Source organism: Scardinius erythrophthalmus (assembly GCF_964197995.2).
Source record: "Scardinius erythrophthalmus genome assembly, chromosome: 20".
In the NCBI taxonomy this organism is placed as follows: domain Eukaryota; kingdom Metazoa; phylum Chordata; class Actinopteri; order Cypriniformes; family Leuciscidae; genus Scardinius; species Scardinius erythrophthalmus.
This window is the reverse complement of record NC_138240.1, coordinates 12,788,136-12,805,268: the sequence shown is the minus strand read 5'-3', so window position 1 is coordinate 12,805,268 and position 17,133 is coordinate 12,788,136. Positions and strand designations below refer to the sequence as shown.

At 41.4% G+C, this 17,133-nt stretch overlaps 1 protein-coding gene and 1 long non-coding RNA gene across 2 annotated transcripts in view; one reads left to right on the top strand and one right to left on the bottom strand.

Moving 5' to 3' along the window:
• Positions 1-17,133, top strand: part of LOC308680280 — a 33,421-nt gene that overhangs the window by 1,760 nt on the left and 14,528 nt on the right. The window lies entirely within an intron of this gene.
• The window catches only part of tnfrsf14 (TNF receptor superfamily member 14), a 30,596-nt gene continuing 14,937 nt past the window's right edge, over positions 1,475-17,133 (bottom strand). The window contains exons 2-9 of the mRNA XM_081348310.1: positions 6,416-6,886; positions 4,680-4,805; positions 4,405-4,560; positions 4,097-4,184; positions 3,825-4,006; positions 3,678-3,727; positions 3,513-3,556; positions 1,475-2,329 (exon numbers count right to left, since the gene is read on the bottom strand). Coding sequence (XP_081204436.1) covers positions 3,527-3,556; positions 3,678-3,727; positions 3,825-4,006; positions 4,097-4,184; positions 4,405-4,560; positions 4,680-4,805; positions 6,416-6,551 — 768 coding nt within the window. The 5' untranslated portion in view covers positions 6,552-6,886 and the 3' untranslated portion in view covers positions 1,475-2,329; positions 3,513-3,526. The remainder of the gene's footprint in view (positions 2,330-3,512; positions 3,557-3,677; positions 3,728-3,824; positions 4,007-4,096; positions 4,185-4,404; positions 4,561-4,679; positions 4,806-6,415; positions 6,887-17,133) is intronic.

The window sequence follows — 17,133 nt, the reverse complement described above, 5'->3', positions numbered from 1 at the left end:
TTGTTGTTGCACATGCATCATTGTCTGTATATTACTTTTCATTGTTTAAATTGACATAAATGCCTCACAACAAGATAACATGTTGCAATAAAAATTACAATTCATTAGTTGTTCACAGTTGTTGTAAATTTATTTGAATTAATTTATCATTTGTCATCTGATGGACAATTAAACATTTACCTGAACTTTAGCTTCAAGTTTACTAAAACTTTAAATTTTTCTATGAGATGGAAAATAATCAAATCACTGAGCAACTGAAATTAGTGAGGGTTCTCTAAAGTGCAGGTGCAATAAGCAATGGCTCCACTATACGAATAGTGAGACTAGGGATGCAAATTATTTATTAATTCATTAATCATTAGTTGATTGACCTTATCGATCGATTAACGATTAACTGATAATGGCTATTTTCCTGAGAATGTAAATTTCTCACGGTATCAATAGTGTCTTTAACATAAAAAGCTAAATATTGCTTATATTGAATAAAAATGTTATATTGCTCAAATGATGTTTTATTGTAACAGTTTGGATACAGTAGGGGAGACCGGGGACAGGGTATGAAAGTAATTTTTTTCACGAGATATATTTTTCGTCATAATGTCCTGACATTTTGTATGAATTAATCTAAACTTACTTAGTTTGAATTATTGTTGTGTGGACTTCTAAGTGACATGGTTAGCATGTGTCAAAGTCAGTGCGTCTTGCAGGCACATGATGTTCTGTCATGGCTGATAGGGTTGGGGACGGTTGCAACAAGTTATAAATTGCATGTTTAATAAAAGTTTGTTACATTGCAAATTGCTCAATTCTTCCTGTATGACACAGAAATATGGAGAGATTGAATAGCATCTGTAACACCTGCGCACTGAATCTATGTAGGCCTATGTTCTACACATAAACAAACAAAACTCAGTAACTGTTATTTGATAAATATGACTAAATAAATAGTTATTATTAGTCGTGCATCGCCGTTTGAGCTGCGCGCGCTGAAACTGAATCCTATAGACCCTTTTACAGTTAGTAAACACGGTGACGTATTTGTGTGGGCGGAGCTTAGCTGGAGGCAGAAAGATCCCTCTGGCCGCTTCACTAACGTTAGTTTGCAAGTTTTGTTAGCTTGTTTTTTAACAATGACTGGAGAAAATCCGATTTTGTCTTAATGTGCAAGGTCACTCACTGTCCAGGATGCCGATTGTTATTTGCAAAAGTTAATTTTAACGGACGGAACCAGATGACCGTACACGCTCAGTCAATGGACGAACTGACAGGATTAACGTTAACGCTACCTCCGGTTGAGTGGCCTGACTTCTACACCTACCCGATAGAGAAACCGAGGGTAAAGAGAAACTGAGGACATATAAATATATTTAGATGCCTATAATAATATAACTATGTGCTGAATGGTCATGTAAAGACTTGTGTGGTGCGATCCGCAGTTCTGCCTAGCCAGCGCCATGACGACAATGTAAAGAGTGACACTACGGTGCAATTTTAATGATATGAATATTTTCTAGAAATAAAAATTCCAGATACAGCATACTAATTTTTCATTGATTCTTGCACCCAAGAACACAACAAGATGACTTTTAATAATAAAAATAATAATTTAAGCTCCTTATTATGTAGCCGAATCTGTGCTGGTTTGTATTGGCCGCCTCCAGTTTTCCGTTTTTTTTTTTTTTTTTTTTTATAATTAAATTCTTTTATTCAAAAATAGGACATACAGGAGGAAAACAACATCTTCTGTACATCAAAAAAGTCTATAGACAAAACACAATTAGGCCAGGGGTTATCAAAACAAAGTATAACACAAAGAGAAAAAAAATTAAATAAATATCTTGTAAAGCTTACAAAGGTCATATGATCTAACAGCTTTTTTGTTTGTACACTCAGATATTGAGAGAACATAGTTCTTAATATTAGCAGCAAGCTCCAGAAAGCTTGGTTTCTTTTTTAAGAATTTTGACTTGTGCAAATAAAATTTGGTTAAAATAATAAGCAAATTTATCACATAAAACTCCAGTTTTCCGTTTGTTTTGCCTCCAGCTAGCGCCGTGACGTAGGCGCAAAAGGGGTCTATATGAGATAAATCAGATATAGATACGTTAGGCCTACACAAAATAAACACAACATTACAACTTAAATTTGCACAAAACAAAAGGCTGCGAATGCACATGCAAACTTATAGTCATGATGAAGGTATAAAATGGTCCATAATTGGAATGGAATTTCAAAAACATATTGTTATATTTTTCTATCAACCATGCATTTAAGCTATCTAAAGTTTCACACCAACAGAGCCTGGGCCGGATTCTGAACTGTTGTGATTCTGTGGAAAGAAAAGGATTATTAATAATTTGCTCCACTGCTTAGCCATTTTTCTCTTTCTCTCCATGTGATCTGTAAAAAGGCCTGTGTGTGTCTGTCTCAACATAAAAATGGCCTGTATAATAGCCAACACTTTTTCATGTTTTTATTTTATTTTTTTATTTCACAGCACTACTTGTGTCATGCAAGTGACGGAAAGCAGTAAACTAAATATAGTGATGGGTGTTAGAATGACACTGTTCTGAAATGTTTGGAAATTTTGTTGATCTGGTACACCCATTTAGGTTCAGTTTTAATGACATAATGTGTGTATAATGGATAAATTGAGACTGATATTTCATTATCTTGGCCTCATTAGCCAAGCCCTTTCAAAAACAAAAAAACAATACAAATGAATTAAAGAAATGTACCTACATACTTTGTTTTATGATAGATTAGCCCTATATTTAATACACTGAAAACATTTACAATTGGTTAGTAAAAAGTGATATTACACATGTGTTGGTTGTTTTCTTGTTACACTATGTCACCAGCATGTGGTTTTTCAAGCAATTTTAAAGAGTGAATCACTTTGTTTAATTAATTAAGAGATTTGAATGGCTCAGTTTCTCCCTTCATAGTCTGGACAGGAAACAAATATCTGAAAAGAATTGCAGTGTCATGCATATTTATAATTTTTTTTTTCCCTAAAGTCCATTTTGTCAGTAAAATGTTTTTGCACCAGAAGTACTCATTTATTTAATGTCTCACAATCATGACTCTGACCCTTAAAAATAAACGGGCCATTTTTCTGCTTTGTCTTCTTCAACACCCTCTTCACACAATAAAATTAGTAATAATGCTTACTCATGAGTTGTTAGGGTCAACATAATTTGCCCCATCAATCAATAACAGCCTTCTTGCAAAGCCTGCATTACATTGTGACACAATACAGAAAAACTCAGTCTGTTCTTAGAGGAGCACCAAACGAATACTATGAGTATGTCAGTTTTAAACTGTCAGCAACATTCTGGTTGCTTAGTCAGTGATAAAAAGTAACAGGATGTCATATGGAGATTTTGAGACATAGATTCAAAAATGTCAGGACCTTTACTAGCAAGCACTTTTTCAAAGGAATAACTACACAACTGGTTTAATTTCAGCACCATTATATAAGGCCCTAATGATCAGCTGTTGGTTCTTACCTAATCGTGGTTTATCAAAGTAGGTCCAAAGAAGTCTGTCCTTTCTGTACAAAAAACGAAATTATTTCAGCATAATAAAGCTTTATGTACCACCTTTAGACTGTTTACTATTATAATCCTATTTTAAATGTTTAACATAAAATAACTGGTCAAACATTCACTTACTGGTTCTGGATCATCCTCTGTTGCTTGCTGTGGTGTTGTGTAATGTTCATCTGCAATATAAAAAGTATTAACACTGCTAATGCTAATAATACTAACATGTTAAAATTAGTACTTAATGTAATTTTATTATAAGAATTTAGTTCTTACGTTTTTTAGAGAAACATGTTTTATGTTTTCTGTATATGATGTATGTTATTAAGGGCACCAAAACAGCAACAAGAACTGCAACTGTGACTCCAACTATAAGTCCAACTGAATTCACTTTCTCACATTCAGCATCAGAAGATGTTGTTCCTGCTTTTATTTCTGTAAGTCCCTTAATCTCACATCTGAAAATGTTAAACTCAATAATATTAGTATGTCCAGTCTTATTAGTGTAATCTTTAATTAATATTTGTAAATCTGTCAACACTACTCACTTTGAATGTGGTTGGCATGCCATTAGAGAGCCATTTGAATAAGTGCCATCTGTGCAGTCAGCACACACAGTATCAGTAAATGCTGTTCCTGTAAAAATATTGAGAGCCTGAATGAGATACAAAATGTTAACAAAGCTGATACTAAGGTTACTGGGGTAATTAAAAAATACAGATTACCTCATAATTGAGTCAAAATTGTTCAATACAGGGTTTTCAACAATTGTTCAAAAAAGCAGTAAAAGTACTAACAATTATTATTTGCATTATTGTTTTAAAACTTCCACAATTGAGTATATACACACACTCACCTGTTTGTTTAATATATTGTCCAGGTTTACATTTAGAGTGTTCCACAGCTAATTCACAACTGCCTTTATTTGGTTTAATGCAGTGAAATCCTTCATGTGGCTTACAAATTGTGTCTGCAGAGCGTGTGCAAGCTGTCCGCACTCTTAGTTCTCGGACTGTGGACACAAAAACAAAGCACCTAATCATATCTAAAATGTAATGTATTAGACAGCACTACAATATTAGTTTTATATCTCTTTATCATAAGTTATTGCATTTATCACTGGGCACACACCTGCATCACACACAGAGCAGGGAAAACATGCCATGAGTCCGTTGGGTTGATCTGTGTACGTTGATGCAGGACATGGAACACAAGTTGTACTGGTATCTTCAGTGCAATGCCAATAAACACGGTTTCCTAAAAATAAAAAAAAAAGATCATGTGTTTAATCAGCTGAATTCTAGTCATACAGATGGGTGGTTACAGCCAAAATCATTTCCACATAAGATATGTCAGGTTCTTCTTATTTTTTTTATTTCTTTACGGATTCAATAGTTTAAATGAGTTCATTGTGTAATACAATTTTGAAAACAGTGCATCTTTGGGCTTCTGGCCTTTAAAGCATACTTGGACTGACTTTAAAATGTTTAAACTCTTTAGGATCTATAAATTCTTACTATGTTATATTGGTTAACAACATTACTTAAGGCCGGAACACACTATTCAGGGGTTCTAACAAGTATCACTACACATTATATATTTTGAATTAGCCGAAACTGATGATTCAACTCATCAGCTCATTTTAAAGACAGCATGATCCCAATTGGGTATGTCAGATAAGGGAAATATACAAAGGTCCAATGCTGGTGGTACTCCAGAAAACAGGTTATATGACATAAGCTGGTATGTTTACTCAGAGTAAGCGGATAATCTCAACTTTTGGGTCCAAAACCTGAGGAATTTTTCAGGGTAAGTATGTAGCCATAGCACCTTTATAACCTGATCTGGTACAGGTTATGTTCCAGGGTTAGTTTACTTAAGAGGTATTCAGAGCATACGTGCCCTATTGAGGAGACTCCAGTTGGCGTGACAGATTTCACACAAAATAGTGTTTCCACAATATATATATATATATTATAAAGCACTTTTATAACATAAAGCAATGTTTATTTACTCTAATTTATTTATTTCATTTATTTTATTCTCATCTCACACACTGTGGATCTGCACTCAAAAGGTTTTCTTTTGCAATGGGATGTTATCCTTATAATTTCTATAATATAAAATATGTCTCACTTTACAACAAATGTGAAAGACAAATGGCTAAAAATAATAAAATAAACTTATACAGCCATATTATCTTTGTAAACCTGTTTTTTAGTTCAATCAATCTTTATTTTTTAATTCATAATTATAATCAAACAAACCATATAATTCTTGTTCACTGTAATAAAAAACTGATTAAAGATTAAAAGATTAAAAAATGATTGCACAACTGCCCCATGGGTGGTGTTATGCACTAAGAATGTAAATCGCCATCAAACAAAAGAAGAAAGAAGTAATATGGCATGCTTTTTCTTGGCATTCCTTTTACTGGTGACTCCTTGTTTCATACTCTGGGTTTACTGAACTATTCCAGACTGTAGTTTGAAACCTGCATATCTCGAATAAGCAAGGTTTGGATTTTTTTTTAAGGTTTGGGTTAATCAACCGAGAGTTCAGGGTATATGTGACGGTAATCATACACTAAACTACTGAGAATAACACACTACATGACTTTCAAGTCGTTTCAAGCGCAACAAATCAAAATATAAAAACTGGATATATTATATTTTTCCTCCAACAGGATGGAATCAGTCTAAGCTAAAAAAAAAAGTAAACTTTGCCTGCCTAACTTGCTCCGACTTTTGACAACTAGCATCAACTTCTCCAGACTGCAAATCAGGGCAAATATCTGTGTAAAAGTTGTGTTGTGTATTCCAGCCATTACTGTATAGAACCCAAAATAAAAAAATGTTTTACTGTACCGGGAGCACACATGGGGCAACATTCTCCTTTTATCTCATATTCAGCACGGGCACATCCACAGAAACAAAGTTCAAAATTAGCAGCGATGACAATGCCAATTGTAGATATAATGGTCCTTAACAAGAACATGTCCATATACAGTGCAAGGCAGGTTTATTTAGTCCACTCAAAAGTGAAGGAAAACGATTCTCCCTCAGACTTCATGGACCTATTTTTTTCACAACTTCACATTAAATAGTAGTTTAAATGCCGGAATACTTTGGCATTCCTGTCGACTGAGAGGTGCTTTAGTTCTGTGTTTATATCCATAAAGGTTATCTCAGATCCTGATGATAGGCTGTCTGCCTTTAGATGATCAGCATCAGCTTGATGGAGTCTTCAGATGTTTTGGCAGAACTCTCCACCAGACATTTCTTCCTCCTCACACTCGACATGACTCCTCTTCAGAAAGCAGAGTAATCAGCTGAATTCTGTGAAGAGTTGAAATAAAATGGTTATAGCCAATGCTCTATGCATACCCAAACTTAAACACATACAGTTCATGAACCCTTTGCACTAAAAGCACAAGTATGGTCTCATTTGAAAGCTGACACTTGGCAGTTTATTGTAAATTAAGAATTAATTATTGTCATAATGAACAAAATTGTTATAAATAGCTTCAAAGTTTTGTAAAGTTATTAGAGATGTATTTTGAGATGATATGAAATATCTTCATGAAAATAATATTGAAGTAGGCATTTTATCAATCTAGAAATGCACTGCAGCTAAAGCCACATGTCTGACCATGTTATGTTTAAAATCTGAAGATAAGTCTAAAACTCTGTATTTAATTAAATGTTTCTAAAGATCGTGTCATATGACTATTTTGATTAGACTCTAAAATGCAAACTGATGTTTATTGTCATCTTCTAAGCATCTAATCAGTCTATTGTTTTGTGGTGCAAACAAGCCCCATTCAGTCTCAGTCTCCCCTGCACACATTCACACCTCTTCGGCCTGGTTATGGTTCTAAATATGCTTTTCTTTTGTCTGCATTATAATTACTAACGACTGGCTATTCGCGCTGTTTTAATCCCTATTTTTTTTTATCAAAGCTCTCACTGTATCAAATGCCCTTCTTGAAAAGAGAAACATTTCAGTAAGCATTCCTATTTAAAACTTTTCATAAAAATAACCAATATTAACAGCTACAGTGGCAGGTGCATCTTGGGCTAGGTAGCATGTTAGCTTAGCACACCATCAATACATGACATTTGTGAGATTAAAACCATGTTTTTGCTCCAAACTTACTTTATAACGCAAGTCGAGTGTTTTAAATAACCTTTTGTGATCTGATTTGGCTTCGGATAAAAAAAAAAAAAAATCAGACAGAAAATATATTATTTTATAGTATTCTGCACAATGATAAAGTCTATATTAAAAAAAAGTCTATATAGATTAGCATTACATTATAAATATAATATTTTATTATGAAAATACCTGACATGGCTCGAAGAACACAGATAAATCATATATCGTTGCAATCATGTTTATTGTCTCCAAAACATCTTTATCTGCATGTTACAGCGATCTCTGTTATGTCAGTGAGTTCCTAGAATGTCACATGATTATGGCTCTTCTTCATGTGTTCCATATATGGACTAAATGTGCATAGGGCACCCTCAGGCTGCCAGTGTGTATTGAAAACACAGTACATCAGAGTATCCAGCACCCATAATGATTACATTGGCACATTTGGGTATAAATTCAATAAATATTATTCCTCTCTCTAGAAATCTGACATAAACCTATGAGAATCGATCAATATTTCTCCAAATCTGCACATTTTTGAGCTAAAAGCCCTGAGGGATGTTGTTTTGTGAAGCGCTTTCATGACGACAGCACAGGAGTTTTTTTCTAAATGGGAGCGGCTGACGCTCATAATTCATATTACATAACTCCTGACACAAATTAAGACATAACTGTCACTATAAGTTTCTCAGAATAAAATAGTGGTTAAACACTGAAACTTGAATCTTATATCTTTTTAATGATGTATATTGTCAAGGTAATAACATTAGGGTAAATCTAATAGTAACTTTGAACTATTTAAACAAAAAGGTGCTTTAAAGGTGCCACGACGTTGTGTTAAAGTGGTCATATCAGTATTTGATATACAAAGTAAATATGCAGTATGTTTGAAAACTAAAAATGTCACTAGATGGTTATTCCGCTTGTCAGGCCGCCATTGTAAATAAGAACTTGTTCTTAATGACTTGCCTGTAAATATAAAGGTATAATAATAATAATAATAAAAACTGGCCATCTGAGCAGCAAAAACATACTCATTTCACATGCTAAGAGGTTGATCAGCAAAAAAGGTTTATTTTTATTTGTATTTACCTGTTTAATTCCACGGACCCTGTAACGGTCCGAAAAACTTCGTTATAATGTTTACACATACTTTTTATAGGTTTCCCTATATGGTATCACCCAATTTATGGTATCACAAGAGCTTATCTTTACCATCTAAACTTTACAAAGAATACCATAACTTTTGTTTTAATGATAAATATTAAATTAAATATTAGCTGCATTGGTCCCAGACACAGATTTCCGCTTGATAATTGCAAAGGAATATGTATTTTTATATATTTCATAAAACAGTCAAGTCATATCACAAGAAAGCTCTCATTTTAAGGAATTTGCCGATATAGTTTATTTCATTGTGAGAAAATCACGTTGAATGATCTTCAAAAGAGTCGCGTATGCAGTGAAATAGGATCACACTAAGAAAACAGAGACCAGCATCACATTCCAGCTCCGTTAACTGCTTCAGTCAGCCACAAACAGCCACAAACTTTATATATCACCTTTTAACTTAGGATGTTATCTTTCAAATGAGACCAATTTCACGTTCTGTGAGCTGTCGTTGGTAAAAAAAAAGTATTATAGCTCAGACTTAAATGTTTATCACCTTTAGCACTGTTTTATGTTACTTCAAAGGGTTTCTTTTAAAATGACACCAAAATTGTCTATTTTGACAAATGCATGTGGGTATGGGGTAAGGGAAGCATTTCAATTCGGGTAGCATCCCCAAAAATGGTCCCCGATCTTAAAAGGTTAATGGTCAGAGGGAGCAAAACCAGTAAAACTAATGTGAGAATCCTTGGCCCAGAGAACAGAATAAATAATGTAAGACTGAAAATATTGGTTGCGGCCTGGTCTAATGAGACAAAGGGGCCTTGCTGGCTAATTAGCATTCGACCTCCCCCATACAGCCTGACTTCCTCTCAGAAACAACAAAGGACACACTCAAGAACATGGTTTGATGGTTTGATGCGAATGTTGATCAATAACTTATGTTTTTAGTGTCATTTGAAAGGTCTCAAAGTGAGTGGTACAGATATCTCATATCCAGATAGATAAAATAAAAAGTAATAAGGTTTATAGAAGTTTAGAGAACTGGTTAAGCCATTTGAGAGTGGTCTTCCCCATCCCCCATGTCACCTGGGCAAACAGTATAAAGGAAGGTGTGCTTGCTCTATCGGGGCTTCTTTGCTGGTCACGAAATGGAATAGGTGGTCTCTCTCTCTCTCTCTCTCTCTCTCTCTCTCTCTCTCTCTCTCTTTCTTTCTTTCTCTTTCTCTCTCCCTATCTCAGGTACAAGCTGGGTAAGATTCTTTGGTGTAACCAATGTATAACCATGTTCTAGATATTTTAATTGATTGTGGAATTAATTTCTGATATCTGAAACATTAAAATGTTACATTCGATTATTCTAACTGATCTTGACATTGTTCATTTAATGGCTAAAAGGAATAATCAAATAATTCACTCACCTTTAGTGAAGCACAGATATTATTAAAACCTTTTATTTATGGAGTCAGATGAATTAACGAGAGAATACATAACTAAATGTATTGTAAATTTAACCAACCAATACTTCGCATGAGTGAGGACAGAGCACGTGATAACCTTCCCTGTGTTATTGGAAAACGTACTCGGTTACTAACGTAACCTCGGTTCTCTCTAGAAGAGGGAACGAGTACTGCGTTTTATCAAAACGCTACGGGAAAAGTCTCTTTTCACGAAACACTGAAGCAAAAAATTATCCTTTAATTTTCATATATGTAAAACGCGTTGCGGCAGCAGCAGACAGCTATGGCGAGACGGCTTGCTCGCTCATTGGCTGCTCTGCGGCAACTGCTTAAGCCTATCGAGCGAGGCCTGAGATGGCATCAGGCCAATGAGGGCGCTTCGCGCCCTCCTCGCCACTTCCCGCCGAAACGGGCGTGGCTTACCTCTATAAAAGGAGCTCGAGAAGGCTGACTCACTTGATTTTGATCGCCGAAGCGAACCAGAGTGAACCGTACGCACGGCAGAGAACGCAGTACTCGTTCCCTCTTCTAGAGAGAACCGAGGTTACGTTAGTAACCGAGTACGTTCTCTTACGAGAGTCCTCTCGTACTGCGTTTTATCAAAACGCTACGGGAACCCCTTGCAAAACGCCGTGCGTGCTGGGATAAAAAACACTGATCACCGGAAGCTATTTCAGGCATACAGTGCATAATCACCAGATTGACTCACACAGAGTCAGGGAATAAGGGTGGGAGCCTTAATTCCCTAAACTGTAGCGTCGTAGAATAGACATGTCCACAGACGCAAGTATAACATCACATAGACAGGGTAGGGAACCTGAACTAATGTGGAAAATGTGGGTCTTACACAGTTCTGCCCAAGATAGTCGGTAGCGCATAGCGCATGAGTTTCAGCGGTCTGACTAGACGGCTGAACGGATTACACCGACAAAAGCTTAGCCTGCAAGGCGGGAACCTCTAGGTTATAAAACCTGATAAATGTAGACGGCGAGGCCCAGCCTGCCGCCGTACATATATCCTGTAGGGAAATCCCGCTGGACCAAGCCCACGAAGAAGCAACGCTTCTCGTAGAGTGCGCTCTGACTCCCAACGGGCATGGAATGCCCTTGGCAGTATACGCCAGCGCTATGGCGTCAACTATCCATCTGGATAGACTTTGTTTCGAAACAGCCATTCCTTTGGAACGTCCACTGAACGAGACAAAGAGCTGCTCTGTCTGTCTGAAGACAGCAGAGCGGGACATATAAGCTCTTAAAGCCCTAACAGGGCAAAGAAAACTCGAGTCCCCTTCCTCACTCGATGCCGGCAGGGCAGCCAGGGAAATGACCTGAGCCCGAAAAGGCGTGTTGAGGGATTTCGGCACATAGCCGTGCTTAGGTTTGAGTATGACTTTAGAGTCATTAGGACCAAACTCCAAGCACGCCGGGCTCACAGAGAGCGCGTGCAGGTCGCCTATGCGCTTCACTGAAGCGAGAGCCATCAAAAACACTGTTTTGAAAGACAAGTGTTTGAGGCTAATAGACTGGATAGGCTCGAAAGGGGCACCTTTCATGGCCGCCAGGACCGTAGAAAGGTCCCACAAAGGAACTGAAGGAGGTCTGGGCGGATTCAGTCTCCTAGCTCCCCTGAGGAAGCGGATGACTAAATCATTCCTTCCCAGCGACTGACCCAGCGTTGAACCAAAGAACGCTGAAATAGCCGCCACATACACTTTGAGCGTGGAAGGGGATCTGCCCTTATCCAACAGCTCTTGTAGGAAGGAGAAAACCTCCGTTACCTCACATTCGAGGGGTGAAATGCTCCGAGCTGTACACCAGCCGGAGAAAACCGACCACTTCGAAGCATAAAGCCGCCGTGTCGACGGCGCTCTAGCCTGAGTGATGGTATTCACGACTCCCTCTGTGAGACCAACGGGTATCCGTTGAGCACCCACACATGAAGGGACCACAGTTCCGGGTGTGGGTGCCAAATCGAGCCCCCGGCCTGCGAGAGGAGATCTCTCCTCAACGGCAGTGGCCATGGATCGATATCTGTCAACTGCATCAGAACTGGGAACCATATCTGGTTCTCCCAGAACGGAGCTACAAGCAGGACTGGGCATTTCGTTTCCCTGACCCGTTCCAGCACCTGTGGCAGGAGGGAGACGGGGGGAAAAAACATATAACGGGCAGCGCGGCCACCTTCGGGACAGCGCGCTGTCGGTCTTTGAAAAGAACGCGGGGCAGTGCGCGTTTTCGCGGGACGCGAAAAGGTCCACCTCCGCTCTGCCTAATCTCTCCCACAACAGCCGGACTGTTTGTGGGTGTAGAGACCATTCGCCCGGGGGAACATTGTTCCTGGACAGTCTGTCTGGGCCCACATTCTGAAGCCCAGGTACATGCACTGCTCTCAGCGAGCGTAAGTTGTGCTGAGCCCATAATAGGAGGCGTTTCGCCAGCCTGTACAGGGATATGGACTTCAGACCGCCCTGGCGATTTATGTAGGACACCACAGCCATGTTGTCCGAACGGACTATGACGTGTTCGTCCTTGATGTGGGGACAAAAACGCGTCATCGCGTTGTGCACTGCCAGCATTTCTAGGCAGTTTATGTGTTGGAGCTTTTCTCGTTCCGACCACAGGCCGAAGAACGGTCTGCCCTCGAGCAGAGCTCCCCATCCCGAGGTGGATGCGTCTGTCGACACCATCCTCACTCTCGAGGAAGTCCCCAGGCTTACTCCTGATTGGTACCAGTCGTCCGCCGTCCAAGGCGCCAGGGCTGAAACACAGCTCTGATCGACCTTGAGGCGTAATCGACCGGTCGCCCACGCTCTGCGCGGTACCCGCGTTTTCAACCAGAACTGCAGCGGGCGCATGCGGAGCAGGCCCAGCCGGAGAACTGACGATGCTGAAGCCATGAGACCCAGCATCTTTTGAAACTTCCTGAGCGGGGTGACAGCGCCGCGGCGGAAAGACCTCGCCGCGCGCTGAATGATCAACACGCGCTGTGGTGACAGCCGCGCTGTCATAGACTGTGAGTCCAGAACGACGCCCAGAAACAAAATCGTTTGACTGGGGTTCAATGAACTCTTTGTCCAGTTGACTGTGATACCAAGATTCTCGAGGTGATCGAGTAAAATGGTTCTGTGCTCCACGAGCTGTGATCGTGATTGAGCTAGGATCAACCAGTCGTCCAAATAGTTCAGCACTCGCATGCCTCTGAGTCTGAGAGGAGCGAGCGCTGCGTCCCTGCATTTCGTAAATGTACGAGGTGCTAGGGACAAGCCGAATGGCAGGACTGTATACTGGTATGTCTGACCCCCGAAGGCGAATCTCAAGTATCGCCTGTGGTGTGACGCTATCTGTATTTGAAAATACGCGTCCTTCAGATCTATCGACATGAACCAGTCTTCTCGGCGAACATGCGCGAGAATTTTGCTGGTTGTGAGCATTTTGAAACTGCGTTTCAATAATACTCTGTTCAGCCGTCTTAGATCCAGTATGGGTCTGATACCGCCGTCCTTTTTGGGGACTAGAAAGTATCTGCTGTATAGTCCCCCTTCGCTTAGAGCTGGGGGAACGCGCTCTATCGCCCTTTTGCTTATCAGTTTTGATATTTCGGCTCGAAGTAGGTGAGCTACTTCCAACGAAACCGTAGTTCCGACGCGCGCTGTGAAGCGGGGAGGGCGTCGACAAAACTGTAGCGAGAAGCCTCTCTTTATAATGCCTAGCACCCAGTCCAAAACCCCTGGAAGCGCTGCCCATGCTTCTGCATGGCTGGCTAAGGGCTGGATACGGAGCGCGCTCTGTTCGCCGTGCGACAGAGGCGCTTCGGGGGATAAAAACATAGGCGTTATGCCTGTGGCATTTGAGGCGGGGCGCGCGCTTAATACAGCGGGCGGAACGCTCGTCCTCGACCTTACTACAGTGCTTAGCTGAGTGAGGGAGGACTGAGAAAGTCTCATAGGACTCATGTGAGCGAGTAGATGTGGGCTGGGAGCGGGCACATTTACTGCTTTGGGCGCGGTGTCTGCCTGAGCAGAGCGCGCGCTCACAGGTCTCGTTTTTACAGAGAGCCTGTGATCTGTTAGACATAGTGTTCGTGGGCACTGGGAAGCGGGCACTCTCACTATGTTGGAAGCACAATCGACCTGAGTCGATTTTATGTGCGCGAGCCCTAAGTGTAGGGCTGTGCTTATGTGTAGTGATGGGCACTGAGGAGTGGGCATCGAGACTACATTTATAGCACCATCGGCCGTGGCCGGGCAGAATGCCTGCGCTCGACCCCGCTGCGGTGTTTAACCGAGCAAGGGAGGGCTGGGCGAGTCCCGTAGGACATATAATGACCGTTAGTAAGTGTGGGCGCGGGAGAGCGGGCACAATTACTGCAATGAGTGCACTGTCTGCCTGAGCAGTGTGAATGCACAGGTTTCGTCTTTACAGAAACCACAAGGCATGCAGAACATAGTATTTGTGGGCACTAGGCAGTGGGCACGTTCACTATGTTGTGTGCGTGATCGACCCGAGTCGAATATATGAGCGCGGGCCCTGTGTGAAGGGCTGTGCTAATGTGTAGGGATGGGCACAAGCAGTGGGCATCTTCTGTACACATATAGCATCATCGGCCATGGCCGGGACTTCGCTCGTGGGCTGTAAAACAAACACTTCTGCAGTTGCCTCTCGGGGAACAAACAGAGTGATTTGCATTCGGCGGCATAAATATTTTCTGCCGGCAGACCCGGGATTCGAACTCGGATCCTCTGCGCGGGAGCCTAATAATCTACCACTGGACCACAGTGAAGATACATAGACAAAGTCAGCGCGAGTATTATCCACACTGGCGTTTGCTTGCAGGCATGTACCACGTGCTCGTGGGCTGCGAAAACAAACACTTCTGCAGTTGCCTCTCGGGGAACAAACAGAGTGATTTGCATTCGGCGGCAAAATATTTTCTGCCGGCAGACCCGGGATTCGAACTCGGGTCCCCCGCGCGAGAGTCTAATAATCTACCACTGGACCACAGTGAAGATACATAGACAAAGTCAGCGCGAGTATTATCCACACTGGCGTTTGCTTGCAGGCATGCGAGTAAGCACGACATGCAATACTAACATTTTCAGACGCCTGAAATATGCCAGAATGTGAGAAGAGTGGATATCGCCCGGTTTCAGCGGGGCTGAAAACACTCCATTCCCCCTTCGCCAGTGACGCACGGGAACCGTAGAAACGGCGTTCGGTTGCAGGCAAGCGGGTACTACGCGCTCGCTGGCTGCAAAATGCATCTCCGAAGTCGCCTTCAGGGGACTGACAGAGCGAAGCATTGGCGGCATAAAAATATATATGCCGCTAGACCGGGATTAGAACTCCGGTCTCCCATGCGGAAAACCTATAACTCCACCACTGAGCCACAGGGGGATGTAGGCTTTGAATGTGAGAAGAGTGGATATCGCCCAGTTTCAGCGGGGCTGAAAACACTCCATTCTCCTTTCGCCAGTGACGCACGGGAACCGTAGAAACGGTGTTCGGTTGCAGGCAAGCGGGTACCACGCGCTCGCTGGCTGCAAAATGCATCTCTGCAGTCGCCTTCAGGGGACTGACAGAGTGAAGCATTGGCGGCAAAGGCGGCGTCAACATGTATTCTTCGGCGTTTGCTGGCAGGCAAGCGTGCTATAACAGACTCACTTGCTGCAATAATATTTCCAGTCGCCGAACAGGGAACTGAGAAATATGAGAGAAAAGAGGTGAGACCGACCAATGGTGGGACTGAGAACACTCTTTTCTCCTTCGCCGGTGAATGACGCGCGCGGAGGCAGGGTAGCTTTTCTTGTAACGTAAAGAAAAACTAATCCCGCCGTCCGCTTCCAGGAAGGGCAGCCTCGGAAGGATGCCTGGCGAGTCCTCAGAGTCACCGTAGGCAATTGGCTCGGAGTAAGGGCATTTCGCCGTCAGCGAGCGCGAGCGCTGCATGAGAAGGCGTCTTGAAAAAGACGCAGCTCTTTTAGGGGTGAGTGTTGCAGCGAACACACACACACACACACACACAGAAAACAGAGCAATATAGCAATAAAGGATATAGGCGTCGGAAAGCGCAGCAGGTACGGCTGTAGAAGGCGGCGTTGGCCAGCGGCTTCGAGGGCTCGTCCCGCTGAAGTGCTTGCTTCGAACGACGCTTGCTTCCGTGATCCAGCGATGCGTGCGCTTCGCTGAAGAGATTAAAATCAAGTGAGTCAGCCTTCTCGAGCTCCTTTTATAGAGGTAAGCCACGCCCGTTTCGGCGGGAAGTGGCGAGGAGGGCGCGAAGCGCCCTCATTGGCCTGATGCCATCTCAGGCCTCGCTCGATAGGCTTAAGCAGTTGCCGCAGAGCAGCCAATGAGCGAGCAAGCCGTCTCGCCATAGCTGTCTGCTGCTGCCGCAACGCGTTTTACATATATGAAAATTAAAGGATAATTTTTTGCTTCAGTGTTTCGTGAAAAGAGACTTTTCCCGTAGCGTTTTGATAAAACGCAGTACGAGAGGACTCTCGTAAGAGAACCTCCATTGGACCAATTTCACAGGCCTTACAAAATGGTGACGATCGACGCGATCTCAAAACAGATCAAAACAGTTCACGAGAAACGTCCTTTCCAGCAAGTATTGGGAGTTTAGAATCAACAAGAGGTTTTAACATCTTCTCTTTCTTCCGTGGTTGTGGTAAGTCAATTTTCTTTGCATTCTTAGAAGTGTTGAAGGAATGTTTGATTTTGATGCGGCAGCCAGATGAAAAACGATTCGATTTTAAAGATCTCATTGTTTTGCCTAAGCAACAGGAAGCAAAACCTAAAGTAAGAATAATCTTCTAAATCTTCCAAATAATTAATAACTCGATGAAGAGCTAAAAC